The sequence below is a fragment of the Haliotis rufescens genome, unplaced genomic scaffold (genome assembly GCF_023055435.1).
Source record: "Haliotis rufescens isolate VD_foot unplaced genomic scaffold, xgHalRufe1.0.p SCAF_13, whole genome shotgun sequence".
Classification (NCBI taxonomy): domain Eukaryota; kingdom Metazoa; phylum Mollusca; class Gastropoda; order Lepetellida; family Haliotidae; genus Haliotis; species Haliotis rufescens.
This window is the reverse complement of record NW_025963813.1, coordinates 2616248-2638730: the sequence shown is the minus strand read 5'-3', so window position 1 is coordinate 2638730 and position 22483 is coordinate 2616248. Positions and strand designations below refer to the sequence as shown.

The window sequence follows — 22483 nt, the reverse complement described above, 5'->3', positions numbered from 1 at the left end:
GGTGTAACGTTCCCGTGTGTCTGTGCCTGTCACACGAAGCGCACGGTGTAGGTATTTTATCGATATACGCGCGTGCTAGGCAACATTCCGCCACAGAAGGGACACGATCTGAACTCGTGGTTCACAACACAGCCATGCGATCTGAGAAGTCAACGTCGGCGAGGGACAATCGCAGGGTATATATAATAACATCTTTCACTGTCAGATTGCTGATATTTATATATATAAATATGTATGTGTAATAACAGAATATTGGTGGAAGAATATATTCTTCTTTTCTTCTTTTCAGACCAACAAACCGATGATGGAAAAACGAAGACGGGCGAGAATTAACGCCAGTTTGTCGGAGTTGAAGTCTTTACTGTTAGATGCCGTCAACAAAGAGGTAAATATTTTGAACGTTTTTTATTACCGGGATATAACTTTAAAATATTGTTGAATAAAACACTGTCTGTCACATCTGTCGCGGCACGGGCTGAGCAGGTCGTAAAGCGTAGTTGATGAGGTTACAATTGTAGCCCAAAATGGGCAGTACTTGAGGGATACATCGTTGTTTTGTGTCGTCACTGATGTCGTGGGTCAAGCAATGGAACGATGCAGGCTGTTGTATGACTAATCACTGTCATCGACAACAGGTCACTCACTCACTCACTCACTCACGCACTCTCACTCAACCAATGTGATATCATGAAGCTTTGTGGGAATAGCGGTTACCCCTGAAGTTGTTCGTCAGAATCAGCATGTGTTGTCCTTAGCATACAGTAGACATCAATACAGAGCTTGTACAAGAGAGTGCTACACAAATGCTCACAAGTACTAACCTCGTGGTTTGCGAAACATTTACAAACTGTTTGTGATGCCACACTCGTACGGTACGATAATTCCACGAACATATTCCGCTTTTATTCTACAATAGTACCCTTTTTCCGCAAACGGAGGGCATTAAATCCTCAAAGGCAGCGCGTTAGTTGCACGATTGGTGTTATTTTCGCATGAGTACCGTGTTACTTCCGCAAACATACCGCGGTACCTCTGCAGAACGCTTTGTGGAATTACCGCGGAACGTTTCCGGAACTGCACCATGATAAAGAGGTGAGTAATTGTGAGCAGTAGTGTAGTGTCGGTTCGCAGTAGTGTAGTGTCGGTTCGCAGTAGTGTAGTGTCGGTTCGCAGTAGAGTAGTGTCGGTTCGCAGTAGTGTAGTGTCGGTTCGCAGTAGTGTAGTGTCGGTTCGCAGTAGTGTAGTGTAGTGTCGGTTCGCAGTAGTGTAGTGTAGTGTCGGTTCGCAGTAGAGTAGTGTCGGTTCGCAGTAGTGTAGTGTCGGTTCGCAGTAGTGTAGTGTCGGTTCGCAGTAGTGTAGTGTCGGTTCGCAGTAGAGTAGTGTCGGTTCTTAAAAGAACACGGTGAAAAGGTAACAACACCTCGCGTCCAGGTCGATACATACAACCCAACTTCAGATAGGGACACTGCGTCTGTTTATGTTATTTAAATATACAGGAAGGAAATTACACGTTTGACATATCCCCGAATAACATGAATAACCATTTCAAGGGTTGTGTTGTGTTGTTTTCTCATACGTTTCCATCATGTAACTCGGTAATGTTTAATGCGTTCCTGCTTGTCGTTCACGGACTGTCAAAAGATATGGATGTCTTTGAACTAGGCTATTACAAATCCAGCTAATGGAGATATACCGAGATCACAGGTCAGGCTCGCCGTTTGAACGCGAGGCAACGGGAAAGCTTTCGTTTCGTGTTAAAGCCTTTGCACTCTTTATTTGACACGAGTAGTGCGCTGTGAATTATTGCGAAACAAGTAAACGTTATTGTTGTATTTCATAAATTGGCATTTTTTGCCATTATTGACACATTTGGGTATTTTGAGTGAGTGAGTGAGTATGGTTTTACGCCGCTTTTGGCAATATTCCAGCAATATCACGACGGGGGACACCAGAAATGGGCTTCACACATTGTACCCATGTCGGGAATCGAACCCGGGTCTTCGGCGTGACGATCGAACGTTTTAACCACTAGGCTACCCGACCGCCCCTTTTGGGTATTTTGAAGGGCGGTGGGGTAGCTCGTCGCACCGAAATGCCGGGTTCCGTTCTCGACACGGGACAATGTGTGAAGCCCGATTGTAGTGTCCCTTTTGTGATGTTGCTGGAATATTGCGTAAAGTGTCTCATACCTCACTCACTCACTCGTTATTTGGAGAACCTACATAGACATAGTCATTAATAACAGGTTGGATGAATATTGGTTGATGGATAACAGACTCAATTCCTCATAGGTCATTGGCTCGAATCTGGAGACGACCCACTCTTTGAATAACAGTAGAATCGGTTAATCCTATAATCATCATCCTCAGCATATAAACGTGAAAGATTTTCAGTTTTGAGAAGACACTAACGTACTCGAAGGAACGCAACGAAATTTCGTCACAAAGTTTCCTCGTTGATTTACATTTGTATGACTGAACGTATGACGGCACAGTGTAGATGATAAGGGTGAATACAATTTGGCATGAGAACCATGGTGGGCGACAAACAACCACGACATGGTTGAAATCACACTGCAGGAACAGCCAAATATTACCCCACAGAGAATGTAACATATGGACAACTTTGAACCTCTAAAAATGACAGTGGGGATCACATTAATTCATTTAACCGCGTTACTAATTACAAGTCGAGGTATTTGGCTTCCCAAGGCCAGACCCTGTGTCGGTAGATAATTCCAAAAAGAAAATTCCAATGTCAACTATTGTTAATTTTGATTTCCTCAAAATGTTCATAAGGTGGGGGAAAAGGCTTTTACTCAAAGTATTTAAAACAATTTATTTATATTAGTCACCGTAATGGAGATGTTTTAGCATTTTTTTCCTTTATTTCTGAAAGTAAACCCTCTGCTTTTCATTTCATTCTCTCTTTTGTTTTCACATTCAACGTGTGTGATTCGGATGATAGTAAGTCACAGTTACAGATTTTGTAATGCAGTTAGTGTTCAAGTGATGTGCAGAGTTGCGATCCTTAGATGTGCTGTTCGTGGGTGCGTGTGAGTTGTCACGATCACAGGTCACTGTACCTAACAGTGTATAATCAAAAATGTAACTCAATCTGTGGTTTAACAGAGTGGGCGTCACAACAAGATGGAAAAGGCGGACATTCTTGAGATGACAGTGAAACACATGAGAGAGGTTCAACACTCCAACACACCACACTCGTTAACAGGTGAGACATTGAAACGCCCCATCGCACTAGCATACCTGTCCTGAAGCCACCTGCCAGAGGCCCGACCCTACATGCTTCACATTGTAATGTAAATAACAATATCTTATATAGCATTAGAGTTACAGGTGAGTGACCGAAGTCTCCCCTTACCTGTAGCATATAGCCTTGATTGACAGGTGACATTGTACACCCGACACTGTACCCGCCTTCGTCTATGCAGTAACCTGCACTTGTCACTATCAGCCAGCTACATTCTCTTGCCCTGGATGACTTGGGTTGAGTCTCATGGCGTAGGCGTTCACCACTTTGTTGAAACCCAAGGGTATGAAACCCATTGGCACGGGACTGAAACCCATGGACACGGGTATGAAACCCATCTGCACGGGTATGAAACCCATTGGTATGGGTATGAAACCCATTGGCACGAGAATGAAACCCATGGACACGGGTATGAAACCCATTGGCACGGGACTGAAACCCATGGACACAGGTATGAAACCCATTGGTATGGGTATAAAATACATGGGAATGAAGCCACGGAGAGCGAGTATGTGTGTGTGTGTGTGTGTGGGGGGGGGGGGGGGGGGGGGGCGTTGGAAGGGGTGTTGGTGAAGATGTTTATTACATACATAACTCCGGGATAATCTTGGTTATGTATATACAAGGCAGCGAACTTAGCAGTGAAACTGTCGTATTTCATATTTTATCGTAGACGTTTTACCGTAAGCGCTGTATCCGCTTTATGAAACAGGGTCCTTTTTGAGTAACGAATTTTTCTAAATTTAATTTTTTCAATTATTTCAGATTTAGCATCAGAAGATCTTCCCAGCAACAGTTCAACCAAACACCGCCGCGGTTACAATGAATGTAAACAGGAGGTCAGCAAATACCTCGATACTGTCGCCGGATGTGACGTAGAACTCAAAGCACGTGTTTTGGACCACCTGGCATCTAAGACAATGACGTCGCCTCCAAATGAACCAATGCCTTTTGTCACGGGAGGCAGGGAGATCGCGTCGCCGGTAATATCCCATGACCAGAAACTGCCTTCCAATACAGAGTTACCGAAGAATGCCGTTGCCATAGATATCAACAACAATGTTTCGAGCGTGACGTCATTAGCTCCGACGGAAACTACGAAAGTATTTAGTGCGATGCAAGTCATTCCGACGAAACTCTCTACTGGAGAAGTAGCTTTTGTTGTGCCTACGAACATCGTCAACAATGGTCAGGTGTCGAACTATGCTGTACCGGTCAGTCTTCAGAATACGCCATCTTTGTCTTTCACCAATCAGGTTTTGTCAGGGTCGCCCGTGACGTCAGTAGCTGCAACTCAAATTCTAACTCTTCCGCAATCCTCAACAGTGTATCCGATGACACAAGTCTCGGGGAACATCGCCATCATCCCGTGTTCGGGCATCACTGAGACATGTTTGCTTCCACCAGCCACAGAACATTCCAAACTGCCCCTGCAGCACGTGCAGCATGCGCCTCACGCGTCGCACGCGCAAGCTCATGCACCAAACCTGAATGACAATCGTGGTAGCCATTTTGAAAGCAGAGATCATTTGGAAGGGAGAAAAGGATCTGTCTGGAGGCCTTGGTCGCAGATTTAAGACGTTTCTGTTCAGAGAATGTCGGACGTTTTCCTGTCTTCGATGTGATCTTCATGGGTTATGTTCCTTACCTCTGCCGGATACGCTTATTTGGGGTTCTAAACTCCGATTCGCTCAGATAATGATCCTGAATTTGTCAGCACTTGCTTCAGTTAATGTGCTGGGATAAACAACTAGATCTGAAGTACAGCGATATCTTGAAAGACTGTGATATAGCGAACCTGTTGATTCATAAAAAAACATTATGTATTTTATTCATATTTTTGCATACTTAATCGGTTACAAATATACCATAGTGCTATGCATTTTAGAAGTGTGTTGTTGTTTTTCCTGAACTATTCGCTCATAATTTGCCAGTGGTCCCCTCGGAATCCAAGTTTCCTCCTGATACTGAAGCTTGGTGAGCCAGCACAATGCTCGTGCTAGTTGATTTCACCAAAGTGGTAAATGTCTACGACCTGCCTAAATTTAGGTCTTTGTTCACACATTCAGCTGGAACTTGGGCGGTCGGGTAGCCCAGTGCTTAAAGCGTTCGCTCGTCACGCCAAAGACCCGGGTTCGATTCCCGATATGGGTACAATGTGTGAAGCCCATTTCTGGTGTCCCCCGCCGTGATGTTGCTGGAATATTGCTAAAAGCGGCGTAAAACCATACTCACTCACTCACTCAGCTGGAACTAGCAAAAACACTACTCCTCGTTTGCTCTTCAGCCAGGGTTCCGGGATAGCCAATCCTTTACTGAAGGTACTCTGTGGGTATGTTTTTGACATAACATAGCAAGATCGCTTTTATTTCTCTGAAGTGGTAAACATTTGCGACCTGCGTTTTTCTTCCACATTTCTGTCAAAATTTTAACTGAAATCTGCTGTTCACAGCGGCGATAAAAAAAACATTGTCATGAAATCCAGGGTACGCTTTGACCAAAATAAGAGTTATGTCACGGCGAGTCCACGCCGATAATACTCAGTACACCTCCTTGTGTCGAACTTGGATATGTCGAATTCCCTTCCCTGCTGGGTGTTATATCAAGTATTCAAATAAAGCATAACATTCCCCGGGCGGTCGGGTAGCCTAGTGGTTAAAGCGTGCTGCCGTCACGCCGAAGACCCGGGTTCGATTCCCGACATGGGTTCAATGTATGAAGCCCATTTCTGTTGTCCCCCGCCGTGATATTGCTGGAATATTGCTAAAACGGCGTAAAACCACACTCACCCACTCATAACATTCCCCTGATGTCTCAAACTCCGGATAACTCGAACTCTTCTCAGGTCCACACAACGAGGATTCGACTGCTGCCCAATACGTAACAGTATTATGGGATTTAAACCTACGACCCCTGAAAATTTATTGCAGTAAGTTATCATTTGGTTACCCTTGCCCCAAGGTACTTACACCGGACTCAGCACATATATCTTACTTAAACGTCCCCCCCCCCCCCTTCCTCCCCCTCCAAAGCGATTGTCGTTGGAGGCGACTAAACAGATCGGGTGGTCAGGCTCAGTAATGTTAGTTGATTGATAGCGTGTCATGGTTCCCTAAATAGTTGGGATAATAATATCAAGGACTGGATTGTCCGGTCCAGATTTAATCATATATTTACAGTTTGAATATTACCGAGTGGGGCGTATAATAACGAAATGACATGATCAGGTAACGTCGCTGCCGGAGTTGTCAAAAGTCTTGTGGCTACTTTGAATAACCCCTCTTATTGAGGACCATTAAACCATAATGTCAATTCATGTGAAGTAAATTATACCCGTAGTTGTAACCTGATTATAGACATATATACCATATAGAAATGACAATAGCAGTGCCTTCCAGCACTGCTGCCCTTTTACGTCAATTGCCATAGTGAACGATTTCACAATACATAAAGTATATTGTCATAGTAATGGACCCAAATGGCATGAAAAAAATCGGCCAATAAAAACCCATCATAAGGAATGTTTACTCTGCACTACACAATACAGCAATTGAACATCCGATGAGATTCGTGTACTTGTTTTGCATTGAACCAGTGGAAAATGCTTGCTGCGATGGCCTCCGGGCTAAATAATTCAAAACGTACATTTCAAGTCTCCAGATCGCATGATATGCTTCACCACATACGGACGGTTTGAGTGAGTCAGACTTGCAATAACTTCTACCTGACCCCGGAATTTATAGCACAATGTTCAGTCAAGATGTGACCCATCTCATGATGGATTTGTACACCGTCTGTACATGCATGGACGATGAGAATAGTCTTCATCGCCCTTCAGATCGTGCTAGTCACTGAGGAATGAATACATCAACACGAATACCTAACATGTCGTGTCTAGTCTGTTTATTTGCTGTTGCAAACGCAGAAGTAGGATTATTTTGTGAAGTTTAATATTGCATCTGTACAAAGCACATTGCAGAGCCTAAACGTGAATGTGGGCGCTTCGTGTTTATGTTCAATGGGGACGGTTGCGAAGCTAACTGGTGAAAGCGTTCGCTCGTCACAAGGAAGACCCTGGTTCAATTCCACACATGGGTACAATGTGTGAAGCCCATTTCTGATGTCCCCCCGCCGTAATATTGACAAAATGCGGCATACAACTATACTCATCCATTTAAGTATCAATGGTGAGCATTGGAACGGTAAATAGGCAACCAGCTGCTCGTAGACCAGTCAGCCATGACATCCACCCAAGACTGTTTCCAACATTAATTTTAAATAATGTAATATGTTTCCTCGTTCCTGGTGTGTTCTGAATGTATTTTATACCCTGACAACAGTCTCTAATTAATTTTAACCTTTCAGTAAAAATATTTCTTATTCGCCACGATACTGTTTCAAGGTTTGCCAGCATCGTAGTGGTAAAAGTCTTTGACTGTATGAAGCATCCCTCCGTGCTTCCCCCACATCAAGTTGACACGCCGTGATGTGGGAAATCATTGGTGCAAAGGCGTGCAACCAACTCACTCACTCAACAAGTGATGCCGGACGTAGACGGGTATCACTTACCGGTGAAATCCGCGAGAACGGAGATGGTGTTGGCAAGACAAGGATCATTATCGGAGCGGATGCCGGGTATAACAAAAAGTTTCCTCTCAGTTTATTGCACCTTCAACTCACCGTTTATTATATGAAATATGTATTTTCATAAAAAAATTAATAATTACAATTTTCGTCTTGTTATGACACCCGTGTCCGCGATGGGTATGAGGACGTCCTGCACCTGGTGTGGTCGGGGTCTTTATTTCCTGGTTCGTTCCCTCTCATGTCCCCAGTTAATATAATGAACTACATTATATGTAGGAAGCGGTTGGCAATATACCTGAGATATAAATATCTTCAAAAGAGCTGCTAGCTCGCAAATGTCGAAAATTGTACCTCTGACATAACAAAAGGGGACACCATGGGAGCCTGGTCACTGTGACTGAGTGAGTGAGTGAGTGAGTGAGTGAGTGAGTGGCCTGTAAATAGTCCGAATCAGTTGCTACCCATATTTTGTTTCATATTTAGAAATATTGTTTAAAGTTACCTCTTTATATATGGGCATATTCGCATCACATAATTTGGACAGCGTCTGGTCAGTATTATAGTAGTTAACAATCATACAACCAAAGCATTATAATACCAGTTAACAGCACAACACAATCAACAACACAACAAATAATTATATAGAATCTGATATATTTATGCAAAAGTTTATGAACATCCTTATTGCCCTGTGAAGATCCGGGTTAGAATCGGCGACCTGGTTTATGAATGTCATCGTGTCGCAATTTTTTTTATCGATGCTCATGAATTTATCACTGGATTGTATGGTCCAGGTTGCTGAACGCGACGTCAAACAACAAACAAACAAACAAACACAAAAGAACACGTTACCTCGATAGGGATTACAGGAGGCACGAGGTGTCCAGCAACCTATGCTGATCTTACGAGGCGACTAAATGGATCTGGTGGTCAGTCTCGGTCACTTCTCAGCGTACCGTTGCTCATGATATCAATTCACTGATTTGTGTGGTCCAGAGTCGATATATTTACAACCCGCGTTCATATAGATGGAATATTTCCTTGGATAGTTAATGAAGACGGTAAAGACCTCATAACATACACGAGATGTTAGGCAGTACATGACATGAGAGATTTCATCTGAAGATCCTTTTACAACAGGACTTGGACAAGAAAGGCTTGACGGATGTCTCGGTGTTTCTTCTCGGTGTTTCTTCTCGCTGTTTCTCCTCGGTGTTTCTCCTCGCTGTTTCTTCTCGCTGTTTCTTCTCGCTGTTTCCTGTCGGTGTTAATGTGTCTGAGTGGGGTATTCATGTTAAACTGCGGCATGGTATATCAGTGAGCTAGCACTATAAATCGGCATCAGTCCGGACTAGTACAAGCAGTCACACAAACACACACACGTGCATGCACGTCGCTATATAAGTGCAATAATCTTGGAATCGACGTTAAACCCCATTTCACCCTCATCCTTACTTCAAGTATGAAATACTGTGATCTTTTTGCATGATTTCACCGTAAACCGCGTTACGCCTGATCCCTCCCGATGCAGTTCCTATAACATGGCACCCGTTTTTGAAGACATGTTACTCCTGTGCTACATAGAATTTCGGTAAACTCTTAGAAATGAAGACAAATGAAATGAAATGAAATGGAACAATTTGACGGTTCTCGGTTGTTGTCAGGTGATGTTGTGTCACGTGATAGTCACGTGCACGAAACTAGTTCCAATATGGATTCCTGCCAGTGCGGGCCGAGGTTGAAGTGGACCGAGACAAGCAGAATGCCAAAACCACATGCACATATTTCAACGCCCCTTTACGAACCTGTATGTTACATGCAAACCTTAATAATTGGCCGTCTGACCACTGGTCAGTGTCTGCTGACTGTACAATGGCCAGGCGGGCCAGCCAATTACCCCCACTGTATATCGGGCGTTGAATGAGATACCTCCACAAAGACCGCTGACCACACTAGAGGGGATCTCATCACAACCCTGGTTATAGATCGGCGGGGAACAGACAACATGCGGAGTTAAAAGCAGGTTCACAATGGTTGCGGATTTGGGGACAATATTCTGGAAATTTATCAATCCAACACGGAATGGACGCTAGGAAGGACAATAGGGTGTAAGCATAGCAAGGGCGGAGATAAGTATGTGTTAAATTGGATGGGGAATCATGTTGCGTCTTGAGAAACTGACCTTTAACCTCAGGTCCAGGGCAGGTGCGTGGCATGCGTCCGGTATTTCTTGGACCGACTTTGGTCCGCGAGTGTTTGAAGCCTTTTTAATGTTACTTTGGGTTTGGTTTGATTGTTTGTTGTTTAACGCCGCATTCAGCAATATTCCAGCTATACGACGACAGTCTGTTAATCATCGAGTGTGGACCAAAGTGGTAACCGTCTGAGACCTGAACCTCTTCGGATTTCCCCCCACATTGAGCTGACACACCGTGACATGACCCGATCACTGTTCAAACCGGCGTTTAACCCAACTCACATAACATCTCTATGTACGAAAGTGTGCAAAATAAATATTATGTCAAGAAAAAGATTTCATTAACATTTTATGTACTTCAAATCATACTCCATTATAAACATCTTGCATTTCACAATTTGTTTTATCTTTTCCAACTTCTAAGCAGATGACTGGTATACAACAGTCATAACAGAACTAGTTGATGTAAATTTGTTATAAATTATTAATGGTACCATTTCCACGGAAGTATTCATTATGTATACACTTCATTAACTTCAATGTTTAATATTCACACTATTGTCCATTATATGAAAATGCTTATGGGAAGGGCGTTGTACGTTGGAAAATAAATTTGCCCAATCCATTTGACTTTTTTATGCCAAGAAAATATGTTTAATAAAATTGTTGTTTTGTAGCTACAGGTAATTTATTACAGCCATGGAGCTTGGTATAGGCGCACAATATTCTGTCGTAATAAAATATGGCCAATATTCATAGATCGTTGATTTAGCTATATCTGCATGCCGTGCTTTTGTGTTTCACCAAACGACTAAACCCTGTATCATTTCGGGATTTCCTCCCACATCGGATAGACATCCCGTGATATAACTAGAATAATTTACAAACTCGCTTACTCATGGTCATAAATGACTTTATTGCAGTGTGATTGTATAAGGCAACATAACTAGTTTATCAAATTAAGAAAGTAGACACGGATCAAGTCTACTTTCCCATGAGACACACAGGCTCTTGTCCATTCAGCTGACGACACTGACCATTGTCCAGCGTCCATCATGCAGACGGGCGTGTCGGGTTGGGGCAAGTGTGGCTGACCTCCTGACCACACGCTCCCCCCTACCCCAGAGTGTCGGTCATATTATATTCTCCGGGGCGTAATTCCACAAGGGCTATTGTTACGGTCTGTTGTATGTATGATAACGAAGGGGAATTCTCACCTATTAAGTTCCAATTTGTCTGAATAGGATGGTGGTTTTAGTTATTTGCGCTTCCAATATAGGAGGTGGTGTATGCCTCGTGCAGCATACTGAACTTGACATATACAGGGTTTGCTGAAGGCATTTAGTGTGGCTCGCCCTCCCATAGAGTTAACGTTTATCCTTGGAGTAAACCGTGTTAAAAGTAACTGACAATTATTGGCTGAAGTGTTTGTTTGGTTGTTGTTTAACGCCGCACCCAGCAATGTTCCAGCTACATGAAGGCAGTCTATAAATAATCCAGTCTGGACCAGACAATCTAGCTAGTGATTGACATCATGAGCATCGACCTACGCATCGACCTTTTTCAGCCATTTCATGAAATGAATATTTGTTTCTTAGACAAATTCTTTCTCTAGTCATTTCATGAATTACTGAAATTCATTACCAGACACTTCATGAAATAATTGACCCGCTTCCACAAGGAATAAATCAGTAAATCAATAACAAAATCCCATTCACATATATTTTTACTCATTTATACACGGGTGGACCAGTCGTCTAAGGTGCCGCGATTCGCTGTGCAGAGTTGCGTCCCTTGGGCACACCAGAAACCTATGATTGTGGGTTCGAATCCCGTTTTGCCCCAATTATGTTTCTAGGTTTGTCAGCACCATTCCCGTGCTCGTGGGTTTCACCGAAGTTTAGAAGTCTGAGACCTGCATCACTTCGGCCTTTCCTCTCACATTAAGCTGGAAACTGGAATAATGTTAAAAGCGGTGTTAAACCAAACACACTCACTCACTCATATAACAGGAGTTTTACAGTGATGTTTTCTTGCTTCTTGTCAGTTGGAATGCATAATGAATACACACATATCTCCCAGTTAGACACAATTATGTCACTGGCTGATTGTCTCTCACAAAGCTGATTATGTGTTGTGGTAATTTAAATTATGGTGACAACGGCTGTTTGACTTAGCATACACTAAAAACGCAATTACCTTCTGACATAAAATTATATCAGCACGCAGATTTTTCTATTTTTTATATAATGATGTATTAAATGCGGCGGCCTTTCCATTAAAACAAAGAAGTATGTATGCCTTTGTGGCATAACTTGTGGTTTGAAGTGGAATCCTTTCAGCATGTGGTGGGATGGTGATCTCATGGCCTGGGGTATTTCGGGTAGTGTGCAGAAATTTGGAGATTTTAATATAACAGTCAAATAGAAAGAAAGAAAAGACTTCAAGTGTTCTTCATCTATCAAGTAATTAATGCAAATGTGTACATTAATATTTTTGACTTACGATTCAAACTGAAGTTCCGATTCCATGGTTGAATAAAAGACAAGTGATCCTTTATCTGTCTGGCTAGATATATTTATTTGTATGCTGTATGGACTGATCGTGTTCTAGGGCTACATATATAAAGAATAATAGTATCCATTTTAGATATGAAATTGGATACACTTGGTTAATACAAGTCGTCAGTTATCCACAAATGTTCTTATATGAGTTTAAGTGAGTGAGTATTGTTTTACGCCGCTTTTAGCAATATTCCAGCAATATCAAGGCGGGACACACCAGAAATGGTCTTCACACATTTTACTCACGTCGAGAATCGAACCCGGGTCTTCAGCGTGACGAGCGAACGCTTTAACCACTAGGCTACCCGACCGCTCAATATGAGTTTAATAGGAATGAGGTGCCAGTTTAACGCAAAATCTAAACTTCGATCATACTCACTCCTCATATCGACTTCTTAAAAGCAGGTATACTTCAAGTATATTGATTTAAATCGTTTTTCAGGTCCTTATCCGATTCCGCAGCAGCTGTCGCAGTCTGATGACAGAAACGGAAAGAACTGACGAAGACAGTTTTGTAAATCTATTGTTTTCAAACGCCATGATTAAACTTTCTAAGTATGTGCATTATGCCTTGGCGCTTCGTTAATGTCACGTTATATTTAAATTCTCTGTTTTTATACATATTTAAAATTTTGCATTATTCGTTATATTATGTTGTATGGGCCAATGGCCTTGCACTATGAATAAAATCAGTTCATCAAACTTACTCGGTTGTTTTAGTTCATTATGGTCGCATGTGCCCTGAATGTATTTACTCCGTTGTTTTAGTTCATTATGGTTGTATGTGCCCTGAACGTACTTACTCGGTTGTTTTAGTTCATTATGGTCGCATGTGCCCTGAATGTACTTACTCGGTTGTTTTAGTTCATTATGGTTGCATGTGCCCTGAATGTATTTACTCCGTTGTTTTAGTTCATTATGGTTGTATGTGCCCTGAATGTACTTACTCGGTTGTTTTAGTTCATTATGGTTGTATGTGCCCTGAACGTACTTACTCGGTTGTTTTAGTTCATTATGGTTGTATGTGCCCTGAATGTACTTACTCGGTTGTTTTAGTTCATTATGGTTGTATGTGCCCTGAATGTACTTACTCGGTTGTTTTAGTTCATTATGGTTGTATGTGCCCTGAACGTACTTACTCGGTTGTTTTAGTTCATTATGGTCGCATGTGCCCTGAATGTATTTACTCCGTTGTTTTAGTTCATTATGGTTGTATGTGCCCTGAATGTACTTACTCGGTTGTTTTAGTTCATTATGGTTGTATGTGCCCTGAATGTACTTACTCGGTTGTTTTAGTTCATTATGGTCGCATGTGCCCTGAATGTATTTACTCCGTTGTTTTAGTTCATTATGGTTGTATGTGCCCTGAATGTACTTACTCGGTTGGTTTAGTTCATTATGGTTGTATGTGCCCTGAATGTACGTACTCGGTTGTTTTAGTTCATTATGGTCGCATGTGCCCTGAATGTACTTACTCGGTTGTTTTAGTTCATTATGGTTGTATGTGCCCTGAATGTATTTACTCGGTTGTTTTAGTTCATTATGGTTGTATGTGCCCTGAATGTACGTACTCGGTTGTTTTAGTTCATTATGGTTTTATGTGCCCTGAATGTACGTACTCGGTTGTTTAAGTTCATTATGGTTGTATGTGCCCTGAATGTACGTACTCGGTTGTTTTAGTTCATTATGGTTGTATGTGCCCTGAATGTACGTACTCGGTTGTTTTAGTTCATTATGGTTGCATGTGCCCTGAATGTACGTACTCGGTTGTTTTAGTTCATTATGGTCGCATGTGCCTTGAATGTACGTACTCGGTTGTTTTAGTTCATTATGGTCGCATGTGCCCTGAATGTACGTACTCGGTTGTTTTAGTTCATTATGGTCGCATGTGCCCTGAATGTATTTACTCCGTTGTTTTAGTTCATTATGGTTGTATGTGCCCTGAATGTACGTACTCGGTTGTTTTAGTTCATTATGGTCGCATGTGCCCTGAATGTACGTACTCGGTTGTTTTAGTTCATTATGGTTGTATGTGCCCTGAATGTACGTACTCGGTTGTTTTAGTTCATTATGGTCGCATGTGCCTTGAATGTACGTACTCGGTTGTTTTAGTTCATTATGGTCGCATGTGCCCTGAATGTACGTACTCGGTTGTTTTAGTTCATTATGGTTGCATGTGCCCTGAATGTACGTACTCGGTTGTTTTAGTTCATTATGGTTGTATGTGCCCTGAATGTACGTACTCGGTTGTTTTAGTTCATTATGGTTGTATGTGCCCTGAATGTACGTACTCGGTTGTTTTAGTTCATTATGGTCGCATGTGCCTTGAATATACGTACTCGGTTGTTTTAGTTCATTATGGTCGCATGTGCCCTGAATGTACGTACTCGGTTGTTTTAGTTCATTATGGTCGCATGTGCCCTGAATGTACTTTCTCGGTTGTTTTAGTTCATTATGGTCGCATGTGCCCTGAATGTATTTACTCCGTTGTTTTAGTTCATTATGGTCGCATGTGCCCTGAATGTACGTACTCGGTTGTTTTAGTTCATTATGGTTGCATGTGCCCTGAATGTACGTACTCGGTTGTTTTAGTTCATTATGGTCGCATGTGCCCTGAATGTACTTCCGATTTAAAATATTCGGTCAGTAAAGGTACTTCGGTGCAATAAATATTAATCGTTGCTTTTCAAAAGCTTCGCAGCGGAATTTTTTTCAAGGAATTCGTCAGCAGAGAGATACACAGGGGTCGCAGTCGCAGTCTTTCATCTACCCCTCTCAATAGGGAGGATGTGATTCGAGGATCGGGACCAGACATGTCACGTCCTATGCACGCTGTCGGTCCTGTACGCGAACACCCCCACGTTATCCACTCAGCCGTGAAGTGGACACGTTTATCTGGAATATAATGCAACGTCTTTCGTAAGCAGTAATTTTCATTTAGGAAATTTACCTCTATTGACGAAACCCACCTGTCGCCCGTGCCTCGCCACACCGGGTCTCTGTGATTCTTGGAAGAGCCACCCTCCCCCACCCTCGGCCCCCGTCAATCAGTTCCATCACTCTGGGTAACTGAATACCAAATTGTAATGTATGCTTCTCTTCACAATGGCTTATACGTGTTGATGCTGCATCTACTGTGAAATGGGTGTCATTGAGGTCCGGGGTGTATTGATTCAAAACAATTTGACTTGATTCATAAACATACTTGATGATCTCAACAAGATGTCTTTGGCGCACTGTTAGTTGAGGTGAACTGCGTGTATATGCGTCAAGACATGTACTTCTGAGCGTGCTCTTGAAATCCGTGGGATTTGTTGCATGACGCGGTTTTAGCGTTACAACTATATTCCCGTCACTGTAGAAACCGGCCGTTATCGTAGACCACAAACCCCTTTAAACGATAGAATTGGCACATATGGTTTCAGTATTTGTAATGTCCTTACTGTTGAAGATGAGAGCACTTAATTTCATGGCTTTTTTCACTTAAGAGACAACTTTTTATCAAATGCATGCAATTTTGTTCCCAATTTTAACACCCATAACGAGAGTGAAACGTTAATATATTTATACAGTTTAGTTAACATTTTTTTCTATGTAATTGTTATGCATGTATAAAAAGAAAACTTTCTTTTATGTCATAATTGTATATCGCAACTATTGATTTTTGTCTTCATACACTGATTGTAAGGTTTAATTTATAATACTGTGGCAGTATTTTATTTAAAAGATCACACAGTTGTATAATATTTGTATTGTATTTATGTACTATCTTATTTTGTATTGATGTTGTTACCGTGTCACATTAGTATTAAGCCTGGGCGTTACTTATATATGAAACCAACCCATTGTATTATCAATTAAGAGAACTGTGACGCGCGATACGTAAATCTCTCTCTCTCTCCCTCTCTCTCTGTGTGTGTCTCTCTCTCTCCCCCCCCCCCCCCTCTCTCTCTCTCTCTCTCTCTCTCTCTCTCTCTCTCTCTCTGTATATAATATATTGTTTGCTGATGAACGCCGCAACATTTCAGTACAGTGTAATATGATGCCAGTAAGATAACCCGGATTCCATCATTCATGGAGCCTGACCATCCGATCCATTTTTCGCCCCTTACGACCCGCACAGAATGCAGGGGACCTACTTACACCGGAATCCCAATAGGGCTGTCCACTTTCGTAAAACAGCGTGTATTCTGTTTGATAATAGTGAAGTTCGTAAATCATATATTTTTTTTATTTATTAAGTCATAGACCAATAGATGGGTTATTCCAACAAACACTGCTTACCTAAGCTACAAAACAGCAAACTGTTCAATATTTTGTCATGCCACCTCTTTTCCTCGTACATGCTTTATACTGTTCCAATATCTAATCACATGCATTTTTAATTGTTTTTTATTCCTATTGTCCTTCATGATTCTCCAAATATTTTCAATTGGGGTCCCGACTGTAGCTGGGCCATTCCGGAAGTGTAACATTTTGCTCGTTAAACCATTCCTGAGAATGCTTGGCTCTATGTTTTGGATTAATGTCTTGCCGGAATACCCGCCCGTCACCATACAAAACCTGTTGGAAGGACATGTCCCTGAGAGTATCAGTGGACACTGCACTGGTCATGTTACCTTCAAATACACGACACCCCACCCCACACATAAAATATAGAACTGTACTTTGGCCGCTGGTAAATTGTTTTTTCTCTACCATTGGTCCACATTTTTTTTATGCAGTTTGGATATAGCCACATTGAACAGATCAGAGAACATAACATTACCCCAATTCAAATTTCTCTGCTCCAAACACCAGTTCAAACGTCGTTCTTGATGTTCAGTTGTTAGGAGTCGTGGTGGAATATCACGTGTGCCAATCCATGTTTATCGTCGCATCCAAGATTATTGCACTTATTTTGCGACGTGCATGTGTGTGTGTGTGTGTGTGTGTGTGCTTGTTCTAGTCCGGACTGATATCGATTTATAGTGCTAACTCACCGAGATACCATGCCGCAGTTTAACATGAATACCCCACTCAGACACAGTGTACTGACTCCGAGTCGACCGGTCCTTGTTTTAGCCCCTTATTGCCGAGCGCCAGGGTAACACCAAGAACCACCTTTTAACGTCTTTTGGTATGACGCGGTCGGGGATCGAACCCCGGACCTTCCGCTCTCCGGGCGGACGCTCTACCACTAGACCACGGAGGCGGTTTATATAGAAATGCGTTCTTATTGTCTCTTTAGCAGCGTGAAATCTTCCTTTATTAATCATTTCATGCCTAATATTTTCTATGCTCACGTGCCTAGACGCCAATCTACCAAGTCGCCTTCTGTAACCAACATTCAATTTCTTAAGCCTACCTGCTCCCTTCTTGTGCTCAATTCCATCTCCACACTCGAAACTTTCTACACGGTACACAGTTGATAGTGGAAAGTCTGTTCTCTCTGTAATGACCTGTGCTGATCTGATTCCTTGATTGCATAATTCAGAAATAATCTTTCTTTTCCCCCAAAGCTGTCATTAGCAGAGTGGCCTCGTTTGCGGTCTGCGAGCGTGTTTACCAAGGGAGACAACTCTGATCATGCTTTACAAATATTACACGCGGAGTTGTATCCCTTGAATCAAAATCCTCAGTTCTACATATACTTTGTTATGGTTAACAGTGATGACCAAAATGGTATGAAAAGTGCCCGAGTCAAGAAATTCTGGTCAAACTGTACATGGAGATAAACACACATAAACACACGGGCAAAATAACGTTTATACCCACGACTGGTGGCGGCTAAACATAAAACAAACCAGAAAGTGGTTATTCGATGGCGGTGCATTTACGAGTATCATTTTTTGTGTTTTGGACCTCAAGTTTGCAGTTTTCGGCGGTTGGTTTCAGCCTTGTAACGTTTTGATAACATTTGTTTTCAAGTGAGTACTTTCTTTTGCCCGTCAGTTTTTGTCGACAATCAAGTTGGTCCATTATAAACCTTATTCCAATGCAATAAGATTTACTTATTTTGTCTGTAAAGCATAAATTCCTCAACATCTTACATCAAGCACCTGTTCGGGAGTTCAGAAACAGTTTAGCCGTCACATAACTACACTTCCAGGGCTCCTCTTGACGAGGTACCACGCAATAAGTCTTCTCTTAATAGACACAACACCCATTAAACCCTAATTTAAATCTTAACTGTCCGTTTAAACGATTTTGTTCCTGCATACTCTACTGAAGTGATTCCATGAAATATGTTTTGGTTTTAAAAAAAATAAAAGTTGCACTGAAATTCCTTCGCTATAATAATAAAAGGTTGGCTCTGAATAAGCATTAACATTGGTGATGGAACTATCGAAAACTTGTCTTTCTGACAGTTAACAGTGTATCTTTATTCCACCGGCATATTCGCACACGTGTTCCTGTTTAATTTTACATTTAGCAACGATATAGGCTTAGATACTTTAACTGCAACAGCTTAACGACGCGAACATTAACGTTAAATGGGCTTGAATATAAATATCTCCTCTTTCTTGAAATTTCCCTTTAAACTGTATTCTTCCCAATTTCAATTACACTCCAAGTTAACAGTTGTTGATCTGCTCTAGTTACTAGATACATTTATGAGAGAAAGGCAACAAGTTATGTCCAAGCATATTTGAAATGCTCCTGAATATGTTTTGTTCAAGAACATTAAATACATTTAAGAGAATCACCATCTTCACATCTGTACCACACAGCTGTGTTCGGTAAATGCGCTGACAAATTCCTCCTCATATATGATTAATAGCCAAACCAAACCATGTAATTCTGATTTTTTCAAAAAGATTCACCTAAGTACTTAACGAAAGCGGTTTGAACGGGGTTGCTTTGAAATAAATTTCAAATAAGTGGTTCAAACTCTAAAACCTTTCTCAAGAACGTTTTTGCAATTGTCATCTTCACAAAAATATTTTCTAAGGAAGTCATCCACCGTGTCACCTTGCTTTGCAGAGCGTGAAATTCGTAACACGTGAATGAACCACACTGACAGGAGAGTGACACGTGTGTATTTCATCTATCTGCGAGCGATTCTAGGGTGAGGTGAGGTGAAATGGGGTTTAACGTCGTGTCCAAGATTATTGCACGTATGTAGCGACGTGCATGCACGTGTGTGTGTGGCTGCTTGTACTAGTCCGGACCGATTTATATTGCTAGCCCACTGAGATACCATGCCGCAGTTTAACATAAATACCCCACTCAGACACAGTATACTGACTTCGAGCCGACCAGTCCTTGTTTTAGCCCCGTAATGCCGAGCGCCAGGGTAACAACAAGTGCCATCTTTTAACCTTTTTTGGTGTGACGTGGCCGGGGATCGGACCCCGGACCTTCCGCTCTCCGGGTGGACGGTTGACGGTCGCGATCCGAGGGTCGTTACAGTGTTTGTAGAGTGTCTTTTTTCGCTATATACACGCACATACGAACTCTTGTTATATATTCTACTAGAAATATACATGCGCAGAAGAATGCTTGTTAAAAGGCCTTCGATATCATTCTGTGTGCTTTTCTTTCCGATGCTGTATTGGATGTGCTCACACAAACACATACATACATACATACATACATACATACATACATACATACATACATACATACATACATACAAACATTGTGTTCATTGGTGATTTTTGTGTCGCTACTATCTGATAACAACGAGGGGGGATGAGTTTTGAAAGGCATATATATAATATTATATATATATATCCTTATACTTAATGATTTGAACTAAATCTAAATCATGCACTGAAGCGCTTACGGACACAATCGTTGCAGTGTTTACATCCGACACTCAATAATACGTTCAATATTTCTTACTTTTATATTTCGTGTCATCTGGCGCGATAGCGTCGAAAACAATGTGCAAAACGGCATTATTGCTCCAAACCAGTGCAATTTTGTGTCAGCTTTGGGATTTGTATCAATGTAATGCCCTTGTGTGATGAACATATTCTGAGATGTATCACGAAACACGAGTTGGCTGCATGAACAACTTTAAGGTCGTTGGAATGATACCGTTGATATCATACAGTCCGGGAAGTTGGTATAAGAAGTTACATTGCGTAGGACAGATTTAAACAGCAGTGATATAAACTGATATATTGATGAAAGCATTTTAGGACGTTTTGTTTTAGTGTATGTATTCCCTCATAGTATTTCAACTACCTTGTTTTGGTCGCCAGTAGCTTTAAACGTCCTCGTGTTGCTTTAGGCAATAACGGGGGCGGTCGGGTAGCCGAGTGATTAAAGCATTCGCTCGTCACGCCGAAGACCCGGGTTCGATTTCCGACGTGGGTACAATGTGTGAAGCCCATTTCTGGTGTCCCCCGCCGTGATATTGCGTGATATACGCACTCACTCAAGCAGTAACACATATTCGCTCTCTTGTTGAATAAAAGCGACAAAAAACATCTCTTCTAATTACAGTGTCCATTGTACGATTCCGACTACATGTATATTATATTTGTTTGTTTGTAGGTTGTCTAACGCCGCACTCAGCAATATTCAAGCTGAACATAAGTTCTAAAGTTATTCGTATGTAAATACTATAACAGTTGTGGTCCAGTTATTCCAATATCCCGACCGACTATATTATACGCCTTTGTAAATGAATCACTATCAAATAGGCGAGCATATCCTGTCCCATCGGTGGTACCCGTCGTAAACACATGCAAAGGCACGTCAAGTGTTCACCTGAAATAAATTGCATTGGACATTATTAGGTCTTTGAAAGGAAATTTAGAAGTGGTACACGTAAGGAAGAGAATATATGGATGTCATTTGTGTCACCAATGCGTCAAGTTTGGAAATATCCTCTGCCATAAGATTTTGTGAAAGCTTTGCTGAGGTTTTGAGTGTTGTAACCTTGATCAAACAACTTTAGAGCAAGCGTTGTGTGTCCCTCTTCGTAGAAAGAGCATGCTCGACTGTATGTTCCTCATAAGTTGAATAGTAGACACCAACTGCTGGATCTGCTCGGATAATTGATAAAAGGAGAGTTGAAGCCACCCCTCTTGTCATACAGTCATGGATCAAGGAATGAAGTTTTTTTTCTTAGATTTTCATGTGGGATGTTTAAGTGGGAAAGTTGAAAAATCAAAATGTTTTGACATAATTGAACTTGCTTTTTTCAGTTTTTGAGAATCCACGTGGTACTGATTCCGCTTGGTGGTGTCTCCAGACTCCTGCCTCCGTAAACACACTGGCCTTACCCTAACCAGTACGTGACATAATTTGATGCGTCACTTATACCAAGTTCTTTCAGGCGTCTTCAGGACCAATTTAACATAATTCATTTTCTTTCAGAACCACAGACATCGAGGTAACTGATTCGTCATGTGTGACACTTAACACAGGCCCCTTACCTTTTAACACCCACGTAGAAAAGAAACATATTTAATCTGGGATTTAATCTCATGTCTAAATATGGCCATACTGCATATGAAAAGAATTCACTGAAATCAGTAACAACAATGAACAATGACAACTATCATTTTTAGAATTATAAACACCCAGGACATGGTGTCATTTTTGGCCTGTCGACTGTCTGAGAACTAGGAACAAGGTGTAAACGAGGTTTTGTCAAACTCCAGCTACCGCGACAGTCAGCTTATACAAAACAATCAGCATCAAGACAGTGTTAAACCAACTCGTACAGTTTTTGGTTTTGTTAAAATAGCCCAATAAAGCTAGAATTGACACACAAGTGTGCTGGTATGGGGTAATTATGCCGTTTATACAATGATAAGGACCTTGTTTTCGACTCGTCACTGTCGCGCCAGATGACACCAAAAGTTAAGTAAGAAATATTGAACTTATTATTGAATGTCGTATGTAAATACTGTAACGATTG

At 41.6% G+C, this 22483-nt stretch overlaps 1 protein-coding gene across 2 annotated transcripts; it reads left to right on the top strand.

The window, feature by feature from the left end:
- Positions 1-14: 14 nt before the first annotated feature.
- On the top strand, positions 15-5157 carry LOC124115464 (transcription factor HES-1-B-like). Of its 2 annotated transcripts, XM_046476469.2 has the most exons (4): positions 15-176; positions 290-385; positions 3132-3231; positions 4036-5157. In XM_046476469.2, exons 1-4 carry the CDS (start codon positions 135-137, stop codon positions 4845-4847), a joined length of 1050 nt encoding a protein of 349 aa, XP_046332425.2. In that variant the 5' UTR covers positions 15-134; the 3' UTR covers positions 4848-5157. The 2 variants fall into 2 exon arrangements, with proteins under 2 accessions (XP_046332425.2, XP_046332426.2); XM_046476470.2 differs by lacking the exons at positions 15-176; positions 290-385; positions 3132-3231 and adding an exon at positions 3513-3721.
- The last annotated feature ends 17326 nt before the right edge of the window (positions 5158-22483 follow it).